Source organism: Piliocolobus tephrosceles, chromosome 15, assembly GCF_002776525.5.
Source record: "Piliocolobus tephrosceles isolate RC106 chromosome 15, ASM277652v3, whole genome shotgun sequence".
NCBI lineage: Eukaryota > Metazoa > Chordata > Mammalia > Primates > Cercopithecidae > Piliocolobus > Piliocolobus tephrosceles.
In genome coordinates this window covers 96,333,469-96,359,141 of record NC_045448.1, presented here as the reverse complement: position 1 = coordinate 96,359,141, position 25,673 = coordinate 96,333,469, and the positions used below count along the sequence as shown (strand labels likewise).

At 41.8% G+C, this 25,673-nt stretch overlaps 1 protein-coding gene across 9 annotated transcripts in view; it reads left to right on the top strand.

Moving 5' to 3' along the window:
• The window catches only part of LIMS1 (LIM zinc finger domain containing 1), a 150,578-nt gene that overhangs the window by 64,030 nt on the left and 60,875 nt on the right, over positions 1-25,673 (top strand). For 2 of the 9 annotated variants that reach the window (XM_023190377.3, XM_023190374.3), the window contains exon 2: positions 21,841-21,910. The exons of 5 other annotated variants lie outside the window; for them this stretch is intronic. Coding sequence is in view for 1 of the 4 variants with exons in the window: in XM_023190371.2 (XP_023046139.1) it covers positions 21,804-21,910 (107 nt within the window). In the remaining 3 variants the exon portion in view is untranslated. Of the gene's footprint in view, positions 1-21,653; positions 21,911-25,673 lie in introns of those variants that run through there. 2 more of the 9 variants (XM_023190371.2, XM_023190376.1) reach the window with 2 other exon arrangements.

The window sequence follows — 25,673 nt, the reverse complement described above, 5'->3', positions numbered from 1 at the left end:
ATTGTACTCATTTACATTTCCACGAACAGTCTACAAGGGTTCCCTTTTCTCCACATCCTCACCAGCATTTGTTATTGCCTATCTTTTGGATATAAGCCATTTTAACTGGGGTGAGATGAGATCTCATTGTAGTTTTGATTTGCATTTCTCTGATGATCAGTGACGTTGAGCACCTTTTCATAGGCCTGTTTGCCATTTGTATATTTTCTTTTGAGAAATGTCTTCATATATTTTGCCCATTTTCTGATCAGATTATTATATTCGATTTTTCTCCTATAGAGTTGTTTAAGCCCCTTATATATTCTGGTTATTAATCCCTTGTCAGATGGTTACTTTGCAGATATCTTCTCCCATTCTGTGGTTATCTTTTCACTTTGTTGATTGTTTTCCTTTGCTGTGCAGAAGCTGTATTTTTGTTGTTGTTTTTGTTTTTGTTTTTGAGATGGAGTCTCACTCACTCTGTCGCCAGGGCTGGAGTGCTGTGATGCAATCTCTGCTCACGGCAACCTCCGCCTTTGGGCTCAAGCGATTCTCCTGCCCCAGCCGACTGAGTAGCTGGGGCTACAGGCACGTGCCACCACACCTGGCTGATTTTTTGTATTTTTAGTAGAGACAGGGTTTTGCCATGTTGGCCAGGCTGGTCTTGAACTCCTGACCTTAGGTGATTCGCCTACCTTGGCCTCCCAAAATGTTGGGATTACAGGCGTGAGCCACCGCACCTGGCCTTGCAGAAGCTTTTAAACTTAATGTGATCCCATTTGTGCATTTTTGCTTTGGTTACCTGTGCTTGTGGGGTATTACTCAATAAATTTTTGCCCAGACCAATGTCTTTGAGAGTTTCCCAAACATTTCCTTATACTAGTTTCATAGTTTAAGATCTTAAATTTAAGTCTTTAATTCATTTTGATTTGATTTTTGTTTATGGTGAGAGGTAGGGGTCTAGTTTTATTCTTCTGCATTATGGATATCCAGTTTTCCCAGCACCATTTATTGAAGAGACTGTCTTTTCCTCAAAGTGTATGTTCTTGGCACCTTTGTGGAAAATGACTTCACTGTAGGTGTGTGGATTTTCTTTCCGGGTTCTCTGTTCTGTTCTATTGGTCTGTATGTGTGTTTTTTTTTGTTTTTGTTTTTGTTTTTGTTTTGAGACGGAGTCTTGTTCTGTCGCCCGGGCTGGAGTGCAGTGGCCGGATCTCAGCTCACTGCAAGCTCCGCCTCCCGAGTTCACGCCATTCTCCTGCCTCAGCCTCCCGAGTAGCTGGGACTATAGGCGCCCGCCACCTCGCCCAGCTAGTTTTTTGTATTTTTTAGTAGAGACAGGGTTTCACCGTGTTAGCCAGGATGGTCTCGATCTCCTGACCTCGTGATCCGCCCGTCTCGGCCTCCCAAAGTGCTGGGATTACAGGCTTGAGCCACCGCGCCCGGCTGTATGTGTGTTTTTATGCCAATACCATGCTGTTTTAGTTACTATATATATATATATATACGTAACATTACACTCACCAAACTATGGAGGATTCACCACCAGACCAGGAGGCAACAGCCTAGGCTCCAGAGTCAGCCACTTGTCTGTGCACAGTGAGGGAGGGTCTCATGAAGTTTCAGTGCAGTCTGGGACTCTAGCTCTTTTTGTAACAAGTTGTTTGGCATGAGACCCAGTCACAAGGGCCCTTCGTGACTGGGCTCAAGGAACACAGAAAGGTCACAACTTGTTTTTGCGATTGTCTATTGTTTTTCAATAACTAACGTATAGGAATAGATTGAAATAGAGATTTCTCCAAAACAGCGCTGTATGAATCTGTCAAAGGGCTCACACAGCCTGTTCCAGGACTTAGTGACCCTTGTTTGTGTCCATGTTCAGTTGAGTTCAAATATAATATTAAACTTTTCCTCCACACATGCCTGGCTAATTTTTGTATTTTTGGTAGAGACAGGGTTTCACCATGTTGGCCAGGCTGGTCTCAAACTCCTGAACTCAGGTGATCCACCCACCTTGGCCTCCCAGAGTGCTGGGATTACAGGTGTGAGCCACCACGCCCAGCCTAGAATTGTTTATTCTATTTCTGTGAAGAATGTCATTGGTATTTTGATGAGGATTTTATTGAATCTATAAATTGAGTAGTATGGACATATTAACAATATTGATTCTTTCAACCCATGGAATGTCTATTTTTTGGTGTTCTCTTCAATTTTGTTCATCAGTGTTTTATAGTTTTCATTGTAAGAGATGTTTCACTTCTTTGGTTAAATTAATTCCTGGGTATTTTATTTTATTTGTATCTATTGTAAGTGGGAGTACTTTTTAAATTTCTTTTTTGGGTCATTCACTGTTGGCATATAGAAATGGTACTGACTTTTTGTTTTTTGTTTTTTTTTTTTTTGAGATGGAGTCTCGCTCTGTCGCCCAGGCTGGAGTGCAGTGGCCGGATCTCAGCTCACTGCAAGCTCCTCCTCCTGGGTTTACGCCATTCTCCTGCCTCAGCCTCCCAAGTAGCTGGGACTACAAGTGCCTGCCACCTCGCCTGGCTAGTTTTTTGTATTTTTTTAGTAGAGACGGGGTTTCACCGTGTTAGCCAGGATGGTCTCGATCTCCTGACCTCGTGATCCGCCCGTCTCGGCCTCCCAAAGTGCTGGGATTACAGGCTTGAGCCACCGCGCCCGGCCAGAAATGGTACTGACTTTTGTATGTTGATTTTGTATACTCCAACTTTACTGACTTTATCAACTCAAATAGTTTTTTAGTGAAGTCTTTAGGTTTTTCCAAATATAAAATCATATCTGCAAACAAGGATAGTTTGAAGACTTCCTTTCCAATTTGGATGCCCTTTATTTCTCTTCTCTGATTGCCCTAGCCAGCACTTCCAGTACTGTGTTGATAACAGTGGTGAAAGTGGGCATCCTTGTCATGTTCCAGATTTTAGAGCAAAGGCTTTCAGTTTTTCCCCACAGTATGATACTAGCTGTGGGTCTGTCATATGTGGCTTTTATTATGTTGAGGAATGATTCTATACCCAGTTTTTTGAGGGTTTTTTAAAGTCAGGAAGTGATGTCAAATTTTATCAAATGTTTTTTTCAGCATCGGTTGAAATGATCATAAGGTTTTTATCCTTCATTCTGTTAATATGATGTATCACATTGATTTATCACACTGATTGATTTGCATGTGTCAAACCATCCTTGCACAAATCCCACTTGATTACAATGAATGATTGTATTGTTGAATTCTGTTTTGCAATATTTTGTTGAAGATTTTTGCATCAAAATTCATCAGAGATATTGACCTGTGGTTTTCTTTTATTATTATTATTATTATTTTTTTATTGAGACAGGGTCTTGCTGTGTCGCCCAGGCTGGAGTGAGTAGTTTAATCATGGTTCAATGAAACCTCAGCCTACTGAGTTCAAGCTATCCTCCCATCTCATCCACCTGAGCAGCTGGGAGTATAGGCATGTGCCACCATGCCCAGCAAATTTTTTGTATTTTTTGTAGAGACGTATTTGTATTTTTAGGGTTTCGCCATGGTACCCAGGCTGGTCTGGAACACCTGGGTTCAAATGATCTGCCTGCCTTGGTGTCCCAAAATGCTGAGATTTATAGGCACGAGCCACTCGCCCGGCCAGGTTTTCTTTTTTTCGACATGTCTTTTCCTAGTTTTGTTGTCAGGGTAACACTGGCCTTGTAGAATGAGTTTGGAAGTATTCCCCTCTCCTCTATTTTTCAGATAGTTTGAGTAGGATTAGTATTAGTTCTTCTTTAAATGTCTGGTATAATTCAGCAGTGAAGCCGTCAGGTCCTGGCCTTTTATTTACTGGGAGACTTTTTATTACAACTTTGATCTCGTTACTTGTTATTAGTCTGTTCAGGTTTTGGATTTCTTCATGGTTCAATCTTGGTAGTTTGTATGTATCTAGAAATTTTTCCATTCCTTCTAGATTTTCCGATTTATTGGCATATAGTTGCTCATAGTAGCCACTAATGATCCTTTGAATTTCTGCAGTATCAGTTGTAATGCCTCCACCCCGCCCCGCACTTGAGACAGTCTTGCTGTGTCACCCAGGCTGGAGTGATCTTGGCTTACTACAACCTCCACCTCCTGGGTTCAAGTGATTCTCCTGCCTCAGCCTCCTGACTAGCTGGGATTACAAGCATGTGCCGCCATGCCTGGCTAAGTTTTTTTGTTTTGTTTTGTTTTGTTTTTGTAGAGATGGAGTTTTACCTCTTGGTCAGGCTGGTCTTGAGCTCCTGACCTCCAATGATCCATCTACCTTGGCCTCCCAAAGTACTGTGAGCCACCATGCCTGGCCTCCTTTTAATCTCTGATTTTATTTGGGTCCTCTCTTTTTCTCAGTCTGGCTAAAGGTTTATCAATTTTGTTTAACTTTTCAAAAAAACTATTTATTACTAATTTTTTTGTTTCCTTCATTTCAGTTTCATTTATTTCTTTTCTGAACTTTACTATGTCTTTTCTTCTATTATTAATTTTGGGTTTGGTTTGCTCTTGCCTGTCTAGTTCTTTAAGATGCATTGTTAGGTTATTTATTTGAAGGGTTTTTTGTTGTTGATGTAGACATTTAGAGCTCTAAACCTGCCTGTTATTACTGCTTTTCCTATATCTCATAGGTTTTGGTATGTTATGTTTCTATTATCATTTGAAGAACTATTTCATTTTCCTTAATTTCTTCACTGTCCCACTGGTCATTCAGTAACATATTGTTTAATTTCCATGTATTTATATAGTTTCCAAAATTCCTCTTGTTATTTATTTCTAGTTTTTTTCTGGCCTCCAGTTTTTTTTTTTTTTTTGCAGCCTGTGAGCTAAGAATATTTGACCTTTTTTAATGATTGAGAAAAAAATAAAAGGATGATATGGAAATTATATGAAATTCAAGTTTCAGTGTTCATAAATAAAGTCTTCTTGGGACCACAACCACATTTACATATTTACTATTGTTTGTGGCTGTTTTTGAACCACGAGGGCGGGGTTGGCTAGTCACCACAAAGACTTTGTTGCCTGCAAGGCCTAAAATATTTACTATCTGGCCTTTTACAGAAGTTTGATGATTCCTGCCATAGAAGAGTTGTAGCAATTTTTGAAAACATGAACATTTTCAAATTTTAGACGGTTACTGCCTTCAGATCTTTTATCCTTAGCCTCTCAAATTAAATTTTGTTCTAATAGAAATGACTGGATATTAACGTATTTTAGTTACCTTAAAACAAGTCTTGCTCCTCATCCCCCTTTCTCAAGATGGGCCTCTTGTAACTAGCATTAGCTAGCTTCCTTTCTTTCTGTCCTGGAAGACCACTAGAGAGTTGTCTAAGACCGCCCCCACTGCCCCTGCTCCTCTGAGTTGGATGAAGGAGGAGCAGGGGACCAGCAGGAGTAGAGTCTGTTGGACAGAGTGTGAGGCAGCATCTCAACTGTACAGAGTACTTGGTAGTCTGAAATTTGATCTCTGCCAGGTAGGAGCAGTTTACCTGCAGGAAGGATTGATGGGTCACAGATTAATGCCACATCGTTCCTTTTTTATTGGAATCCAGTTGCCTGGTGATTCCCCACCTTGTGAGTCTTAACAGGATACTGAAGCTTGCTCCCTCTTGAGAATCCAGAAGGGCCAGATGCCTGCCTTCCTAGCCTCCCCTGCAGCTGCAGCTGAGGCACAAGAATGTCCCTTGGGCTCTGGCCATCAGGTACACCTGTATTGGACTGTGACCTGCTAGAGATGCAAAGAAATGGGGATTGCCTGGAATCATTTCTGGAGAACTCGGCTGTAACAGCACTCACGACACCCATTGTTTGGGGGCAGCAGTAGAACCCAGTGTGAGCAGCACAGTCCAGTACCCTGCGTTGGTCCATGTGGTACACTCGGTCCAGAGGTGTAGGGCTGGGGGCAGACTTCCCCCGCTGGGCAGGGTGTTGTTACAAGCTGGGTTCTTTGTTAATCCTGCAGAGTCTGTGAGCATTGCAATATCATTATTAAATATCTCTTCTGCTTAAAATTAACCCAAGGTGGTTTCTGTTGCTTGCATCTTAGAAACCTACATGTGTCAAGCTAAATAAAGAGCTCACTCTAAATATCTAATTTTTTATAAAATTTTGAAAAAAATTCCCTCTTTTGAAACTTACTGAAATGTATATCTTTCAGCATCTTATGCTGTCCCCATTTTCCTCTTTATTCATTCCAAAAATGTCTGCCGAGTACCTACTACCTGCCCAGCACGTGGCTTCACATAAGCAGAAACACTAGCAGAAGAATGTGTCAGTGTTTGGATTTAGTGATGCCCCACTTAGAGAATGCCATACAGTGTAGTCTTGATCCTTATAACCAGGTCGTTGTATCTGTGTATTGTGGGCCACACTTGACTACAGTGAGGGGCCCAAGAGCAACTTGGAAAGAAAAGTCAGATTATCCTCTGAGGGTGAAACTTCAGACTTGACCCAGGAGTAGAGCTCTGTAGTCTCCTAAAGGGGATGGAGTGGCTCTGGATGTATATGTAAAGAAAGGACATGACCATCTGAAAGGCCCGGTGAGCATGGAAGCAGCAGGTGTATGGGCAGTCACAGAGGTGAAGCTGGCAACCAGGCCTGGGGGCCAGGCAGCATGGCCCTCGGGCCCAAGTACCAGGTTCCTGTTGCCAGCTCTGCCCCCAATTTGGGGGAGGTGAATCTGGCTGTCGTAGTCACTGAATATTCAGACTGTGTAGCTATTTTTATGAATTCAAGCACACCAGACAACCTTCTGATTATAACTTAGATTTTCATTTGATCTGTGCCTAGGAGAGAACACATTACTTATGAAAGCTAGATATTTTACTTTGCAAGTTGGAGTTCTGGTTTTACACATCAGTTCTAAAAGGTGGTGAATGAGGATGCTTAAGTGGCACATCTGCCTTAGGTGTGCTGACAACATTGATTACTCAACTTCAGAAGCTGAAGGTCAGACTTTACATTCTTAAAAATTCACCAAGGTGGGATTCTTTATAGGAAGCCAGCTGGATTCACCAGCAAACTCTTGTCACTGAACTGAGGACTCTTTTTTTGGGAGGGGGGCGGATTTCAGTATATGTGCATGTGTGTGTATGTTAGTAAGAAAAATCACAATTTGTAAGGTACTTTTAAGATTTTATTAGCACTTTCATGTTTCTGTGAAGCTTCTGAACTTAATTCAGCCATTCAAGAAGCATTTCTTGGGTACCTACCGTTGCCAGGCTTGAAGAGCTCACATTTCAGTGAGGAAGACCAACCAACTTATGAACAACACACAGTATGGCAAGTGCAACAGAATGGATTTGTCTAAAGTTCAGTAGGATCCCAGAGGAGAGAACAGCTTCCACTGCCTCCTTGGGAGAGCTCTGGAAGGCTCCACCAAATGGCAATATTGTGGGAGTCCTATGTGAGGGGAGAGGCTGGAGGTTCGTCCACATAGAGAAATGGTAGATCCTGGAAACACAAAAGAGTGTGCTGAGTCTAGGGAAGTCGTTGGGAAATTAAAATATAGCACAATCAGTTGTTAGAAGGGAAAAGGTGATTGGAATGAGGCCACCCAGGTGAATATGCAGTAAAGGATATGTCTCATCTACCGTGCTGCTGTGGTCCGAATGTGTCTCCCCTAAATTCATATGTTGAACTTCTAACCCCAAAGTGAGGGTATTAGGAGGTGAAGCTTTTGTAGAGATGATTAGGTCATGAGAACAGAGCTTTCATGAATGAGATTAGTGCCCTTATAAAATAGACCCAAGGGAGCCTGCTTGCCCCTTCCTGCCCGTGAGGAAACAATGAGAGGGTGCCACCTGTGAGCACAGAGAGTTAGCTTGGACAGCCAGATGATGAGGGACGCACTGAATCAAGATACATGGCATGGTGGGTGCTGTTGCACAATATTGAGCTATTCCCCCTTCAGATGAAACACAAATAGAACATAATTGAGCACACCAGTTGTCTGGTATCTTCATCACATAAATAGTACATATGTGCACATATAGAAGTGATTTTTACATAAGAGTATATTTTTGTGCATCTAATAGGATTCACTATGGTGTAGTTTTTAGGTATTTCTCTCTAACCTGGATATAACCAGAAAAGAGTTATTGATCTCTCTAATAAATCTGCCTATTAAAAGTACTAAGTTTTACAAGTGAAATTATTAATACCATGGGCGGAGTTCCTTTTTACTGTATTCTTTTTGCTTATTTACTTCTGGGTCTTAAAGTCGGTTCACAGGTCCTCATTTACCCGTTAATTGTGCCTGAAACCCAGTCTTTCCCATCTGTTTTTGCTAGTCTTCGAGTTTATATCCCGTAACTTTTCTCATCTTCCTTTGAGTGGGCTCCTAGCATAATGTTTTATGTCTTCTGTTTTATTAAGCATTATTTGGAAATGGATATGATTTTAGTATTGATTATGTATCAGGTAGGGGCTCCTTGGGCTTTCACTGTGGGTAACATTCATGTGATATTGGTCTCGGAGTTAACGCCGCTTTCTTTCATCCTCTGAAAATTGTGTGCCTGTAACGTCTTTAGGAGCCACATGGTGGCAGGCACAGTGCTTTGAAACTTTGTGGACTTACATACTCAGAGTGTTTGCTGTGCATCTTCATCTTTCCTTCCTTTAAAAACAACGAAGATATTGAAATTAATAAAAAGGAACCTCCAAATATCTACCACCCACCTCAAGAAATAAAGCCTTACAAACAGAGTTGAGGTTCTTGGTTCAGTTTCCTCTTCCAGTCAATCACATTCCCTCCTCCTGTTTTCGTCCACGAGGAAACCCTTTCCTTAACGGAGTTTGGCTTTTGGCTCACTTTTGTGCATATCTTTATACTTTCATTACACATTTATATATTCTTAACAGTGCTTGGGATTCCTTCTTTCGTTTTAGATTTTACTTGGTGTTTACAGTTTGTGTTACTGTGCAGGTTGCCTTTTTCACTCACTTTTTAAAAACATGTAGATTTGTGCTTCAGTGAATTTTACAGCTATACAGCGTTTCGTTGAAGACATCACAATTTTAGAAATCTGTTTTTTTGATCTTGAGAGAAGCAGGGTAGTAGAGTGATCATAGATGGGGCCCCTGATACCCATTCCAGTCCCCATTCTGTCACTCACCAGTTGAGGGCCCAGTTTCTACTTTCACGAAGTAGGAATACCGCTCATTTCACAGAGTGTTAGGGGGAGCAAATGAAATAGTATGTGAAGCATTAGCACCATGATCATTACTGCCATTAGAACAAGATGACAGTAGTGCAGACTCAGGGCAGGGCTAATTTTGTGCTATGTTTTAATTTCCAGTCAAACAGGGCACTCTGAAAGAAGTGGGGACAATAGCTTGGAGACAGCTGAGGTGGCGTCTTTCTGAAGACTTCTGTTTTCTCTGACGTAGGTGGTAATAGAAAAAGGGTGGGATCGGTGATTCGAGAGTACTGAGGGTTTCAAGTGTTCTTATTTGGGGCATGATCTGGCTAAATACATGCAAAATAATTTCCTGTGTTGGTTTGTGTGCTAATCTTGTTTGATTTTTTTCTTAGCAACCTGTTTACCTGGCAAAGTATAAAGGCTTCTCCTCTAGAGTCTTCTGTCCCCTCTGCCATGGTGGGTGTTGCTACCTGGAGCTGCTTCCACAACTGGTTGTCTCCAGGATTGCACCCCTCCCCACCTGGAATTCTAACCTTGTGCAGCTATCACCTGTCACATAAACCCATTAGCCTGGCTCTGACTTTTTCAAAAGCTGACTCTAAACTGCCTGGCTCCCCGCAGTCATTGCTCCTACTGCTTCCAGAGTGAGGCGCCCACTGTTCCCTGGCTCAGTTCTCCACCTTCCCATGCCTTTGCACTCTCCTCTCCACCTAGAATATTCTCTCCTCCCCTTTCCTGGTGCCATTCTTTCACAATGTAACATATCCCTTAATGTATTTCATATGATCTTGGGCAACCTATTTAACATCCTCAGATATGACACTTCAGATCCCTCATTAGAGGAAGCACCCAGAAAAGCCAGGAATCCTGCCAGGAATCCTCTGCCGTGCCGTCAGGGCATCACATTGCACACGTGATACAGCAGTGTATGGTGTTCTGGCTTTAAGGAAGTTATGCTTGTTTTCATCCCCATGGTTGAACTTTTTTTTTTAACTTAAAAATATTTTATTGTCCGGGCACGGTGGCTCATGCCTGTAATCTCAGCACTTTGGGAGGCCGAGGCGGGAAGATCACAAGGTCAGGAGATCAAGACTATCCTGGCTAACATGGTGAAACCCCATCTCCACTAAAAATGCAAAAAAATTGCCGGGCATAGTGGCGGGCACCTGTAGTCCCAGCTACTTGGGAAGCTGAGGCAGGAGAATAGCATGAACCCGGGAGGTGGAGCTTGCAGTGAGCTGAGATCGCGCCACTGCACTACAGACTGGGCAACAGAGTGAGACTCCGTTTCAATAAATATATATATATGTATATATGTGTGTATGTGTGTGTATTATTATAAAAATGTTATTTTTTATTTTCTAAAAATAGAGATGGGGTCTCATTATGTTGGTCAAGGTGGTCTCAGACTCCTGGCCTCAAGCAATCCTTCTGCCTTGGCCTCCCAGAGTGCTAGAATTACAGGCGTGAGCCACCGCACTTAGCCTGAAAATTTTCATTCTAATATAAAAATAGAAGAAACAATCCTCTTATACTCATCACCCACACAATACTATCTTGCCATATTTGCTTCAGATACTCTTTTTTCTTTTCTTTTCTTTCTTAATTATTTAAAAGCAAATCCCAGACATCAGGACATTTCATCCCAAAATAACTCAGAGCTGGTGCCTGAGGAGATGGAGCTGGTCTCTGAGAAGATGGACATGCTATTACCATATCTAACAAATGAGTGATAATTCTTTATCACCATCCAGTACCCCACCCATAATCAAATGTCCTCACTTGTCCCAAGAGTAGCCTTTTACATTTGTTTTATTTAAACAAAGATCTAAACAAAGGCCATAGTTTAATAATACGTTTAATTGATATGTCTCTTAAGTGTCTCTTAATCTTCAGGAAAACCCCTTCTCTGTTTTTCCTCCAGTCACTGACAGAGATACCAGCTCTGTTGTCATGTCGAATTAAAGTTTTGAATGTCTAAAATAAACTTTATTTTGGAATAATTTTAGGTTTATAGAAAAGTTGCAGAGGTCAGGAGCTCAAGAGAATCCACACGTAGTCCTCACCTAGCTTCCCCTCTTGTCAGCACCTTCCATTACCTTCATCGTGTCTTTTTTCTGTGCCATCACCCAATCCAGGATACCACATTGTGTTTAGCCATGGTTGAATATTTAAATGATTTCTGGTTATAAGTTCTCATCTTCTGCTGAGAAAAACAACCATTTTCTGACTAGAAGGCAGTACACCGTTACGGTTTAAAAACCAGGCTGAGGCCAGGTTGCAGTTTTTCACTCAAGTACGTAATAACTGTATAATAAGTTATGCTTTCCATGTCTGTCTCATCACCTTTGAAATGGGAATAATAATAGTACCATTTCATTGGATTATCGTAAAAAAATAAATTTGGTAAGTGTATGTAAAGTGCTTATCACAGTTCTGGGCACGTAAGAAGCACTCACCACACCTGGCTCTTGACCAAGGTGCTAGTTCCTAAATCATACCGAACCCCGGGGAAGGAACTGGGTCTTCCCCGAGGCTCACTATTATTTAAAAAATAATGTATCGATGTTTTTTTTCACTTACCTTAGAAATAGTGCATTTGCTTTGGTTCTATATAGTGGTCTCACTATGTTTTGAGGTATTTCGCTTCTATTTTGGGAATTTTTATTCAGTAGAACATAGTTCCCTAGTATGTTTTGACCAATCAGAAGTATTGTCTCTAGGCTGGGTGCAGTGGCTCACACCTGTAATCCCAGCTCTGTGGGAGGCCGGGGAGTGGGGATCGCCTGAGCTCAGGAATTCGAGACCAGCCTGGGCAACATGGCGAAACCCTGTCTCTACAAAAATACAGAAGTTAGCTGGGCGTGGTGGCATGAGCCTATAGTCTCAGCTACTCAGGAGGCTGCGGTGGGAGGATTGCTTGAGCTGTGGAAGCGGAGGTTGCTGTGAACTGTGATCTAATATATATATAAATATACGTAAATATATTTATATATAAATATATATGTACATAAATATATTTATAAATATGTGTACATATATTTATATATAATATAATTGTATTTACATGTTGTATAAATATATATATGTGTGTGTGTCTGTGTGTATATATATATGTATATACACACCCTAAGAGTGAGTTTTTTCTCTTGGCAGGAGTTCTTGAGATCAGGATTGGAGGACTAAAACTGCAGGCCTTTCTTTTATTAGTCTCACAGAGTGACTGGTTTGATTTGTGTTTTCGAATTAGAATCACCTTCTTTACCAGACTTCATTTGCATGAAGCAGTAGGAGCCAGTGGCTGCTTGACTGGCTTGAGCTCTTAAGTGTGTTTGTGGTATGAAGTGTTCTCGGAGGAACCGAAATCGGTGTGGTCACACATCATCAGTGCCTCTTCATACACCCACGCCCTCCTGAAGTTTGCTGTTTGCGTTGCTTCTAGTGCCTATTGCTGTTCAACAGTACCCTTGGTTTCAGCATAGTTGCTATGATGAAGAAAACCTATTAGAATCTGCCTTTTTTTTTTTTTTTCAGAACTGTTGAAAACATTGAATAATTCCATGTACTGTAAAAGGAAATAAAGTAGTTTGGGTAATTTGGACCCAAAGACTCCTAAGGAATTTAGGAATTCAGTTACATAGAAGGTTGCTTTCTTTCACTAGCTTTTGCCTCCAAACCTGCAGGAGAAGACCGGCTGAGAAGGAACACACATATGAGTGGGAACTGCACCTGAGCACCCCACAAGGCTCCTTTCAGAACCCTCAAACCGACCATTCGCAATATTCACGTGGACTAGGTCTGGGTCATTTGGAGGGAGGGAAGGTGTGGGCTGGCGGAGGTGTCTGGGTGGTTTCTAGTCTGTGTTTACAGTCTGGGGCTTGCGCTGCAGCTCCTGCGCCTGTCATGCACCCCCTTTCCCAGAAGCTTCCGTGATGAGGTTGTCTTGTTGAGAGGCAATGCTAGTTCAGACTTGACCTTGTGATGGTCTGTGGGGGAGAATGTTTTAGGCTCTGGGACAGTGCTGTTTAATGACTGAAACAGGAATGTTTGAGTCAAATCGACTTGGGTTGGATCCACACTCTCTTTCCTATTGGTTATATTGTTTGGTCAAGTCATTTAACTGCTTTAAGACTCAGTTTTCCCATCTGTAAATGGGAGTAATAGTGATACATACCTCATAGAGTTGAGATGGAGGTTAACAACACATAGTGTGCTGGGTAGGCACTCTAACCTCAGTTGTTAGTCATAATTATGTTACATAAATAGTTGAGAGACTGAGCTTTACAATAGTGAGAAGCAAACTTTTTTAAAATTATTATTCTTTAAGTTCTAGGGTGCATGTGCAGGTTTGTTACATATGTATACATGTGCCATGTTGGTGTGCTGCACCCATTAACTCGTCATTTACATTAGGTGTATCTCCTAATGCTATCCCTCCCTCCCTCCCCCTCCTCCCCACAACAGGCACCAGTGTGTGATGTTCCCCTTCCTGTGTCCAAGGGTTCTTATTGTTCACTTCCCACCTATGAGTGTGAACATGCAGCGTTTGGTTTTTTCTTCCTTGCGATAGTTGAAAAGCAAACATTTTTGTGTCCTAGCTTTTTTCTTTTGTAAACTCATAAAAGTCTTTATTATTAGAGTCAAAGTAGGTTTAAAACGCTTACCTTTCTGTGGACAAGATTAAGGCAACATGAAATACGTCTGGCTCATGCTGTACTTCACCAAGTCTGTTTGTTGCTATGTCCATGAAAGAATGCAGGAGAAACGTTAGCAGTGTCGGTGCTCCCGCCTCCCTCCCTGGCCCTCTGTGTCCAGTCTGCCCTTCCTACACATCTCTGTGTCCACTCTCCTTGCTCTTCTGTCTGTCACCACCCTGGCTAGCTCAAACTGTTGTCTGTTCCCTGGACTGCCATGTGGCTCTGCACAGCTCTGCTGGTCCTCACCCTGGGGCCTCTGCTGCCTCAGAGAGAGGGGTCCTCAGCAAACAGATGGGGTCTTGTCAGTACCCTCCTGCTTAAGACATGGGCTGCCCTTGGCTCTGAGGGTGAAGAACACTAGGCCCTTCAAAACATGCCACCTCCCATGTCTCTTGTCTCATTTCACCTCCCAGCCTTCCCCTCAGCCACAGGGTCAGGCCCTCTTGCTTTTGAGCCTGGTTTCTTGGATCAGATCCAGTGTTTCTGTCTCAGGAAGCTTGCCCCGGCTGTCCTGCTCCCCTCCCTGCTTTCAGCATCCACTCTGCACCCTACCTTCTACCACTTGACATGTTTTAAATTACATATTCATTTGTGTGATTATATGATTGATACCAGTGTCCCCTACTCGACTGCAGGCTCCGCGGAGGCCGCTGAGTGTCTGCTGCTAAGAGCAGACCCCAGCCTAGGTTAGACGCTCACTAAAGGTTTGTGAGGGCCACAGCTGGGTTGGGGGCACACCAGGCACCCTTCTGTGTTGCCTCTTATACTTGGCTGACGACAGACCTTCCGCATGTGACTTTTGCTGTTTTCTTATCCACTTTAAACCTGTGTTCCCAGTTTGGAAGGCCCATGCCTCTGCCAGTCTCATCCCTTTGACAGGTCCTCACCATGCTCAGACATCTCCTCCACGTGAACTGCCCTGCGCTTGCTCTCTCACCACCCAGACCCTGCCTAGGCTTCCAGCCCCTGCCAACCAGAGATGTCTTGGTAGACACTCTCCCAGATGCTGGGGAGGGTGTGGACACATACGTGATACATACATATGTGGTCTTTTCATGTGGAATGGAATCTCATAGCTTGGATCCTATGGTCTTTTTTTCACTCAGTGGTGGATCATGAACACTCCTTTTTGTGCCAAATACATGTTTACATTATCATTTTCAGTTGCCATCAATCACTCTGGCATAGTAACACTATATAGGAAATACAAGTTTTTGAAAAACTTTTGTCTTTACTGCTAGATATCCTTAAATTTCTAAATTATATTAGTATCATTGAATTGAACTTTTATATCTGAGTTAGGAAAAAATAACAGTAAATAAAGGGATAATACAGATACCAGAAATGTGTCCATACAACTTGTTATGTGTGTTGTTGCCTTTAAGATTAGGCTTCACATAAAATCTGGGACGTATTTTGATAACCTGGTAAAAACAATTTTGAAATGAAAGCTAATGTGTTGACAGTATTGGCTATAGTCATGAACCTATACTGGGTGGGGCAGGAATTGTGGTTTATTTTTTAAGACACACCCCTTGAATTCCAGGGTAGGGAGAAGAACCGTTTTTGTTCTTTCTGGTCTTCAGAATATCGGAACTGTTAGCTTGCAAGTAACTGTTACATTTCTCCTCTCACACAGAAGTATTTCACCTACTGGATTTTTTTTGTAATGACAGTTTGGTTTAGAAATATGCTAAGCAGATACAGATACACTAGAATCCATAGCGTGTAGTCCTATGTATAGTGGTGTACAGGCAGAATGGATAGAAACAATATCTAAAAAGTGATTTCAGTGCATTAATATGTATCTTGTTTTAAGTCAAATTATGGGAAAATCTGGATTGTGGGAAAGCTCTCATTTGTGAAGAGTACCACTAGAATTCCTTTTAAAAATAAGTTCATTTAGAGAAAGAAAAATTATTCTATGTGCTGAAGTTTTAGCTTTATCTGTAGTTTTCCAGAAGCAAGTTTACTACATTCAGTGCGATACCCTGTATTTTGCCCTCAGGGAGGAAAAGTGCAGTCCCGCCGCAAGCTTTTGTCTGTGTTCCTTCCCTGAAAGGTCAGCGCTCTGTTGAGGAGGATCCTCTGTTCTCTTTGGGCGAGGTCGGGTGTGTGTTGGGTCTAGGGTGATCAGCATGCCTTTTTGTGGTCCTTTATCTACTCTAGAGCTCTTATCCTCAAGCAGCTTTGTGACCAAAGAAAAGGTGTTCCTGGAGAAGGATCTGGGGAGCCCAGAGGCTGCTCAGGGTTCTCTTCCACACCCCAAAGGCCTGGCACACTGAGGCCTTTGGGAAATGTCTGTTGAATTGCTGAATGTGTAGAGCCTGCCCACGTGTGCCTACTTTATTCAGGAATGAGATTTCTGACTAAATAATGAAGGAGAAAAGTGCTCAGTCAGGGAGTCACGTTGCACAGATCCTGTCTGGAAAACCAAGTAATGTTAGCCTGCAGAGAAGACCATGGAGGTCACCTAATTCAGTCACTTCTGTTCCAAATGGAGCAATGGAGGACTGTGGTAGTTAAATGACTTCCTGTGTACTTAAAAGGTAGTCACAGCAAGGAAGTTTCCAAATGTGGAACTGTCAGCTAAATGTCTACTGGTCCCCTCTTGTATCCTTCCACTAACGTACCTTGTGCTCTCCCTTAGCCCCTTGAAAGTGTGGGATTGGATAGGTTACTTAGAATTTCATTCTAAATTATTTGGAAATATACCCGGAATTATACCCGAAAAATTTGCCGTTTTGTATCAGTGGCTTTTGAGAACATTTGTTAATGGTCTGAATTGAAGACTGTTGACGACCCCATGTTGCTGGTTGTGGAAGAGGCTGCTGAATGAGAATGACACAGGCAAGTTTTCATGGCCTTTTTTTTTTTTGTATATAGGCGTCTTACTCTGTCACCCAGGCTGGAGCGCAGTGGTATGACCATAGCTCACTCCTGCCTCGACCTCCCAGGCTCAAGTGATCATGATCCCCCCATCTCAGCCTCCCTAATAGTTGGGACTACAGGGCACTCGCCACCACGCCCAGCTAATTTTGTATTGTAAAGATGAGGTCTCACTATGTTGCCCAGGCTGGTCTGAAACTCCTGGGCTCAAGCTGTCTGTTCACCTCGGCCTCCTACATTGGTGGGATTCCAGGCGTGAGCCACCACACTGGCTTCACATGAGCTTTCATGACAGCTCAGCCTATCCACTTAGACGTGTCAGAGGTCCAGGAAGCCTGATTAAGGAGAAAGTTCAGAGGGGCTTATAGACAGTTGCAATATTATCTGCTTGTGAGTGGGACTATATTTTGGAGATTTTTTTTCCGCACAGTGAACAGTTTTTGTGGACAGTTGCTTCTGCCTTCTCCTACTCTCTGCTCCAGTTAGCTTGACCTTGAGCCTACTCACAACGGTACATCATTGAACCCTTTTCTGCAGCAGATATATAACACTGTTCTTCCTTCAAATGTATAGCCTAGAGCACTCTTGAGAGGCCTCATTTAGGAAGACGGCTTGGCTGGCAAATAAGTGTTTGCCAGATGAATGTGTGTTGGACATAGTATGGATGGGTATTCTTGCTTTATTAGATAAAATTTTATTTTCCCTGTAAATGATTATTTATGAGATAAAACATAAACTAAAAATGATTCCTTTCCATCAAGTTCAAAGTTAGCTGCAAAACATAAAATTCTTCTTTTATGTTGCACAAGGAAATTAATGGCCTGGAAATGTACAGCTGCTTGACCAGTTTACAGGCCATTAGTACCTAGTGTACTGGCAGTGAGCCCCAGTTAGCCATGGAAACCAGCCTGCAGCTTTCTTAACTCTGTATACGAGAAATAATTGATGATTCAGTAACATTAATGACCATATTTAACAAACGGCTTGATGTTTAATTAGGTTTCTTTACCCTCTTATATCTGAAGGGGTTAATTGCAACAGGATGCTAAAAGCTGGACTGTGACAAGTTTAGGCAAAAATCCAGGCTAATTTTTTATTCTTATCACAAATGGAAAATGTTTATACTTGTGGTAGGTACTGTTCAACCCCACAAATATGAAAGCTTCAGAGTTTTAGTCTCACCAAGAAAGTAAATTTTTCCAAAACCGTAGAACGAGTGTGTCTTTTAAAATCTCATTTAGGTAACGTTGAGTATTACATGCAGAAATGAAAAAGCTTCAAAACTCGGGAGATTTCTCCTCAAACATAACATTGTAAAATGATTGGGCTCTCAAAATTAATTGGTTGAACAACCAAAGCATAAAGCTTATTTAACAAACTTCCATGTCCCTGGCCCTGCAGATGCAGTGGTAAGTTGGGTATGGGGTTTAGAAAGGTTTCTTGTAAGAGATGATCCTTGCAGTGAGTCCTAGTGGGATGATCAGGAGCTAGTCCTGCTAGTGATCTCTCTTCCAGTCTTACCAAGCCGCATGTACAAAGGCTAGAAAGTGAGAGGAAGCACAGTCTATCCAGGGAACTCCTGGAGTCCAGTCCTCTCAGCTGGGATGGATGGGGGCGTGAGATCTGCTGGAGTCAAAGTACAGATTCGAGGAGAACCCAACAGTTCGGAAAAAAGGACAAAAAGTTGTAATTAGGTTCAAAGACCAGGCCAATTGTTAAGGCAAATTTGTCTTATTCACAGTTTGTGAACTGTTGTTCCTTGGCAACCACTGGGCATATGGGGGAAAGCCCCAGGAGTTTTATGAGGTAGTGAGTTCCCCATCACTGCAAGTGTCCATGAAGAGACAAAATCCCAGGTCGTAGATATTGTATAGGGATGAGGCCATGGGGAAAATCACGGTGGGGAATTCTGTATTGAATGAGAGTATGGACTGACCTTCAAAGATTTTTTTAGAGTGCTAAAATGAAAAATACATCTATATGGAAACCCACAGAAAATGCATTTATACAGGCCTCCCTCTGTACTGTCAAAATCATGCTAAGACAGTTATTTGTAATTTAAAAGCCTTTTAAATAGGCCTGATCTGAGAATTCAGGCATAATTAATAATTCCATTTCCATGGGAAAGTACATTTGAAAGGATAAATAGATGGGGACTCCTCCTCCCTCTCTTTGTCACAGCCCTGCTGTGTGTGCTGGGTGTTTGTCTATCTGCCCCCCTTCCCTGTGCTGATGTGCTACCGTCTGAAAGGTGCTGGGGAGGGAAAGCAGTCCTCTGTCTCTGTCTTCAGTGAAAAGATCCTGGTTAGGCCAGATACGGTGGTTCACGCCTGTAATCCCAGCCCTTTGGGAGGCTGAGGCGGGCGGATCACGAGGTCAGGAAATCGAGACCGTCTTGGCAAACATGGTGAAACCCCATCTCTACTAAAACACAAAAAATTAGCCCAGCGTGGTGGCACGGTGGCGCTTGCCTGTAATCCCAGCTACTTGGGAGGCTGAGGCAGGGGAATCGCTTGAACCCTGGAGGCGGAGGTTGCAGTGAGCTGAGATTGCGCCACTGCACTCCAGGCTGGCCACAGAGCAAGACTCCCTCTCAAAAAAAAAAAAAAAAAAAAAGATCCTGGTTAAAAGGGCCTTCCCCAAAGGCCCAGAATTTAATTTTACTCAGTTGTGGCAATTTCATCAGAACATAAGCATTGATTTGCTGAAGTTCCTGTTTGTCAGTACAGCCATTTTAAAAGTCAGAGGGCAAGAATTGTTTCAGCTTGTTTTATGGCTTGGTAACTGTCCCTGTTACCGCTCTCCCCCGCCCTGTCCCACCCCTGCACATCCTTTTAACACTAGTCTCATCAAATGCAGGATTCATCCTACACAGTTCGGGGTTTCCTGTCTGGTTAACCTTTAGTAGTCACCAAGTTCTTTTCCCTTGTCAGCAAGCTGCATTAATGTTTAAAAACTCTTTTGAAAGTAAAGCAATTACTTACATTTCCTATGGAGGCAGGTCATATTTAATGTTGGGATTTCTGTATTTGCAACAAATATACAATTGATTTGTGTTTTAGTCACTAGGCGTCTATTCCGTGTTGATGGTGAGGGGCAAACAAGGAAGATTAGTGGTTATTTCTGTTCATTTTTTAAAAACTTGTCTTGATTTTCAAAAACGAAGGCTGGGCACGGTGGCACACACCCCTAATCCCAGCAATTTGGGAGGCCGAGGCGGGTGGATCACTTGAGGCCAGGAGTTCGAGACCAGCCTGGCCAACAGGGCAAAACCCCATCTCTACAAAATATACAAAAAATTAGCTGGGCATGGTGGCACAAACCTGTAATCCCAGCTACTGGGGAGGCGGAGGTTGCAGTGAGCCGAGATTGTGCCGCTGCACTTTAGCCTGGGTGACAGAGGGAGACTGTCTCAAAAAAAAAAAAAAAAAAAGAATTGGATACTTTAGGAGTTCTAAATTAAAATCTTTCTATTACTGTAAACTAAGTTGTTTGGTATTTAAATCTTCTAAATTCTATTTGTTTTTGAGTGGCAATATAGTCAAAGTTCAGAAGGTGTAGAGTGGTATGCAGTGGAAACGCTTCCTTCTGCTCCTGTCCCCCCAGGTCCCTCAGAAGCAGCCAATATTACCAGTTTTTTGTGTGCCATTCCAGAGATAGATATAACTGTCAACTGATTTTTTAAAACGTGTTTCATCACTCATTAAATCTAGTGTAGTGACAAAAATGGTAAATTTTGTCCCTGCATCTTTAAAAGCATATGCTGTGTTTGAATGGCAATTATGAAAAGTCACTTGTTTTTCCTGGGGCCATGGACCTAGCCTAACAAATGGTAGCCCTCAGGGGAACTAGCATCTATGTCCTGAGTGAAGGAATAAGATGTAGACTTCCCTTTCCTGTGGGTTGCCTTAATTTTTGTATGTATAGTGCAGATTCTCTCAAAGATGTGAATATATTAACTTTCTAACTCTTGGTGTAAAAATAGTATCAGACCCATTTCTGTGTGCTCTTGTCGAGAAGATTCTAAAGGAAAAGAGGCTGGTATAAATTGCCCAGAGAGAAATTCCTAGAACCATGCAGTCAAACTACTGGCTAAGAGCTTGCTGAGAGGTAGCCTGTGTTTGTGGTGTGGTCCTATGTTCCCAGCGGGACTGAAGTGGATTGGAGGGCCGCACTGTGCCTGCTGTGGGGTAGCATCACTTTGAGCTAAATGACCCTTGCCCCAAACCTGCCCTCTATTGTCCACATCCCCACACCCAAAACCTTCCTAACATTGTCACTTTCCAAGGTCAGATGTACAGATAAATACAGGGTACATAGGACCCATTCCACCTTAAAGGCAACAGCATTGTGTCAACCGGGGTGTCCTGCACTACAAGAGGGCATTATTCATAGCCAGTAATTACAGATTCGGAAAATCACTGAATGAAGGAAGAAACCATCTTCCTTTCAGTTATGAATTTTTTAGTAATATTTAATGAGAGGTGGGTGGACCAAAGACACTTCCTTCCCTTCTGAAGAGGATTTAGAGTAGAGTGGTAAGGGGGAGGAATTGGACTGCTTCCCTTTAGAATTCTGCCCCTCCTCTCCTTTTTAAGAATTGTCCCTAAGGAGCTCACTGTAACCACGCAGTTCTTTAAACTGACAACTGCCTGTGAAGTGTTAATGGATTTCCTGGCAAATAAAACAGGAGGACCCTTCTTTAGTGACTACCTTACTGGAGCTTTTTAGCCCAATTTTAGTTCAGAGTGGTCCTGGCAAGGTTTATAAAGGAATTGGTGTGATTATTCATAACAATTAAATTTTTCTTATTAATAAACAAGTAAGTAACCTGCCTTCTTGGTCAGCGACTCCCCCCTTCCCAAGGTGCAAGGCCCAGAGATAAAGCAAGTTGTGCCTTGCTAAGGAGGGTGTGTACCAGTGAGAAACAGGAAGCTGTGCTTCAGCAGCCTGGCCTGCCTGGAGGTTTCTAAGGCTGAGTCAGGTGTGCTGAGGTCCCTCGGCAAGGGACATTGCTTTCCCCTGGCAGCCACACTGCTGAGCATAAATGCTTAAAGTGTCAGCAATTGATGTGTGGGGAGAAGTATGACTGCATTACAGCTTAAAGAGCTTTCACATTCAGGTCTCTACAGGAGAAGACGAGATCGTCCCGATAGTTTGAGAGTAAATGGATTACCGGAGGAAGAGCTAAGGTGAGTGCAAAGTCATGGTTGGCTAAAGGTCAAGGCATCTAACCTAGTAAGTGCAGTGGGGATTCATGCCTAAGTGGATGCAGCATTGGGAAGTACCCATTGAAAAGTAACCTTCTAGTCTGTAATTAAAGACTGAACACAATATCAAGATTGTACTGATTGGAACTGTGCAAAACCAGAACACTTGCCCATTTCTTCACAAATCCTTTAAGTTGTTTTACCTCTTCTCCAAACCTGCAGTGTTGTTATGTCTTTAAAAATTATATACTCACCAGAGTAATATTTTAAATTGAAAACGATTAATTTTTCCCCTTATTTTAAAGAGAATTTTCTTTGGCTGATTGGAACATGTTTTTGTCTGCGTTTTGATGAAGGGGGGTAGCTTGTGGTGGTTTGGGGTTGGGGGAGGGGTGTCATGGGGATTGTTGCTGAAATGGTGTAACAAAGGAATGCGGTGGAACTATTGAATGTAGCCTAGGAAGGAAGGACATCAAAAATCTGGAAACCTTTTTAACTAAAAAGGTTAGAGTTCTTGGCTTTCAAACTGAATTTCCCTAAAACAACACAATTCTAGTTTTGTGTTGCAACTACTGAAAATTTATTTTAGATGTGAGGTTCTGAAAGCCTCTACAACATTAAGCCTATGTGTTAAAATCCCGCATTAACTGAAGGGTTTAGATTTTCTCTGTTCCTAGGATGTTCCTGTTTTACTGATGACAGAAGGCTGCAGTAAAGAGAGACTTCCTTTTTTTACGTTACATTTACTGTTTAGTACTTTAATTTGGAGGTCTTGATTTAAGTATTTTAATATACTAATTAGATGGCGGGAAGATTATCTATACTTTGTGTACTATTGTTCTTTTTCCTACACTCACTTCCAGAGTTTATTTTAAATTATCTATTTATATGTAACAAGGACAAATTGACAAGCTTAAAAATTCTCTATTAAATTTGTATTTGTCATAGACAGCTATACTACAGGAACTGTAATTTGCTAAAGAAATGTTTATTTTAAAATTGTTGACTCATCAGTTTTTGAAGAGGGTAACATTAAAGGACTATTATTGACACTAACATTATTAGAGTTTATTGCCTACTATGTCAGGTGTCTCTTAGCTACATTTAATGTATTAACTTTGAATTGACTGGATTAAACCATTTAAAAGTCTCAGAGTTTAAATTGTTATGAATTTTATATGTGAGGTTGGTGAAAATATTGAGCTCTATATTGCTAACCAGATAGACAATTGGAAGTGACCTCCGAAACCAACATTTACTGGTAGACTCCAGTCTACAATGGATCCAGGAGTGAAGCTATCTGTCAAAAACAGTTTTAATTTCAGTTTTCGGGGTTTGGAGGAATTTCCTTTTTTTAAAAAAATTAAGTTTTATAAAGTAATATTCTAAACCAACCTTTTCTTTATTTTCAGACAATAGCCAAAGTACCCATGAATAAAATAACGTATATGCCAAGGAGGTAGTTATTTACATATATTTACATAGTTACAATGTTCTTTCAAACAACGAGGTTTTTTTTTTTTTTGCTTAGAATTTAATTAAAAGAGGAAGAGTAATTCTTAAGTATTGCCTAATTGTTTAAAGAGAAATATTTTGTCACCCATTCTGGTGATGCAGTTATCTGGTGATGGAAGGGACTTGTATTTCTGCCACTTTTGTCCCTTAATGTAGAGAAAATGATCATTTTCCTTATTTAGAAGCATAGGTTAGCCAAGAAAGGTAAACTGTTGTCTGTTTATCCCTGGATTTTTTTTTAAATCAGCTTAGAAAAGTAATTTTTTTTTTTTACCCTAGTTATACTAAGCCTGTTTTCAGGATTAAATGAGGTTTCTGAGCTAATAGGAATCAGAGAGAGTAAGGACTTTGAAGTTAGGTACACCGAAGTTTCAGCATCACTCAGCTGGACAAGTTACATAATCTTTTAAAGCCTTGGTTTATTTTTTTTAAATGAGGATAAAAATAACTGCTATTATTGAACATTATTTACTCTCTTACAGAATTCAAACTACCAATTCAGTGAGGTGGGTGACATTGTTATCTTGTGAATAGTGCCATACAGTTAATCCATTGTTTAATTTTTATTGAGTGCCTACTATTTGCAAAGTAAAGATACAGTGATGAATAAGACACAGGCCTCACCATAGGAACACCCACCTAGGTTTGTGCGTATTGAATGTGACCACAGATTTTCTCTCCATGAGCAGTTATTTGATTTTGAATACATGTGCTATCAAACATCTTTTATTCTGTCGCAAGTATTGCATAAGACCCATTCCAACTCTCATTCCTTCTTACTCACGTGTTCATTTCTTGTTATGTTTGTGGACTCTTAACAGAAAACTTTCAGAGACTAAAATTGGCCATGGCCACTGCCAGAAAACATTTTTTCTCTTAAAGTTTAAATCAAAGGCTGTGCTCTGAAACATGCGAGGCAGGTGCTTAAAGAGCACTGTAATACACATGAAAATAGTTCTGGCTTCAAACTTGAAATTGTTCAAAACTGAAGCAGGTAAAAGGTGGCATGACAAACACTGGGCTTCCTAGACTTTTGTTTTAAAGCATTAAATATGACTTGAAGCTGACTTTATTCACATACTTTGTACAGTGGAGCATTGCCCACTGTGTTTGGGGGTTACAGTTAGAGTGAAGTGACACAAGTGACATGCTTGTTCCGGTGGGTTGCAAGCCCCAGACCTTCACAAGGCACTGACCCTTTTTTCCCTGAAGTTTTTGGTGTCCCAAAATAACATCTAAGACAAACCCATGTACATATACTTACTCCTTTAGCTGTTCTATCTTTTAAATTATGTTGTAGTCAAACATAGTTGTTTTTTGAGGATACCTGAATGACAAACACGCCTGAGAAATTCCTGCCCTTTAAAAATTCTCAGAGTCACTTTTTCTCTGCCTCAGATGGAAGGGATCTATAAATAACTGATTAGAAACAGTGCAAAATTCAAGTTTCTCCTGGTTAGGTTCAAAACAGCTTAATATAGGGGCTGGTGGCTGGATGCAGTGGCTCACGCCTATAATCCCAGCACTTTGGGAGGCCAGTGCAGGTGGATCACTTGAGGTCAGAAGTTCAAGACTAGTCTGGCCAACATAGTGAAACCCCGTCTCTACTAAAAATACAAAAATTAGCTGGGCTTGGTGGCACGCGCCTGTAGTCGCAGCTACTGTGGAGGCTGAGGCAGGATAATTGCTTGAACCCAGGAGACAGAGGTTGCAGTGAGCCGAGATTGCGCCACTGCACTGTAGCCTGGGTGACCGAGCAAGACTATGTCTCTAAATAAATAAATAAATAAAAATATGGGGCTGGTAGGCCGGTGCCGTTGGCTCATGCCTGTAATCCCAGCACTTTGGGAGGCCAAGGCGGATCACCTGAGCTCAAGAGTTCAAGACCACTCTGGGCAACATGGTGAAACCCCATCTCTACTAAAATACAAAAAATTAGCCAGGTGTAGGGGTGCACACCTATAGTCCCAGCTACTGAGGATGCTAAGGCACAAGAATTGCTTGAGCCTGGAAAGCAGAGGTTGCAGTGAGCCGAGATCATGCCGTTGCACTGCAGCTTGGGCTACAGGGTGAGACTCTGTCTCAAACAAACAAACAAACAAACAAAAAATATATATAGGGGCAGGTGAACTGTGAGCCTCAGGCCAAATCTGGCCTGCTGCCTTTTGTGTATGGCCTGTAAGCTCAGAATGGATTTTACATTTTTGAATGGTTGAAAATAATAATAAAA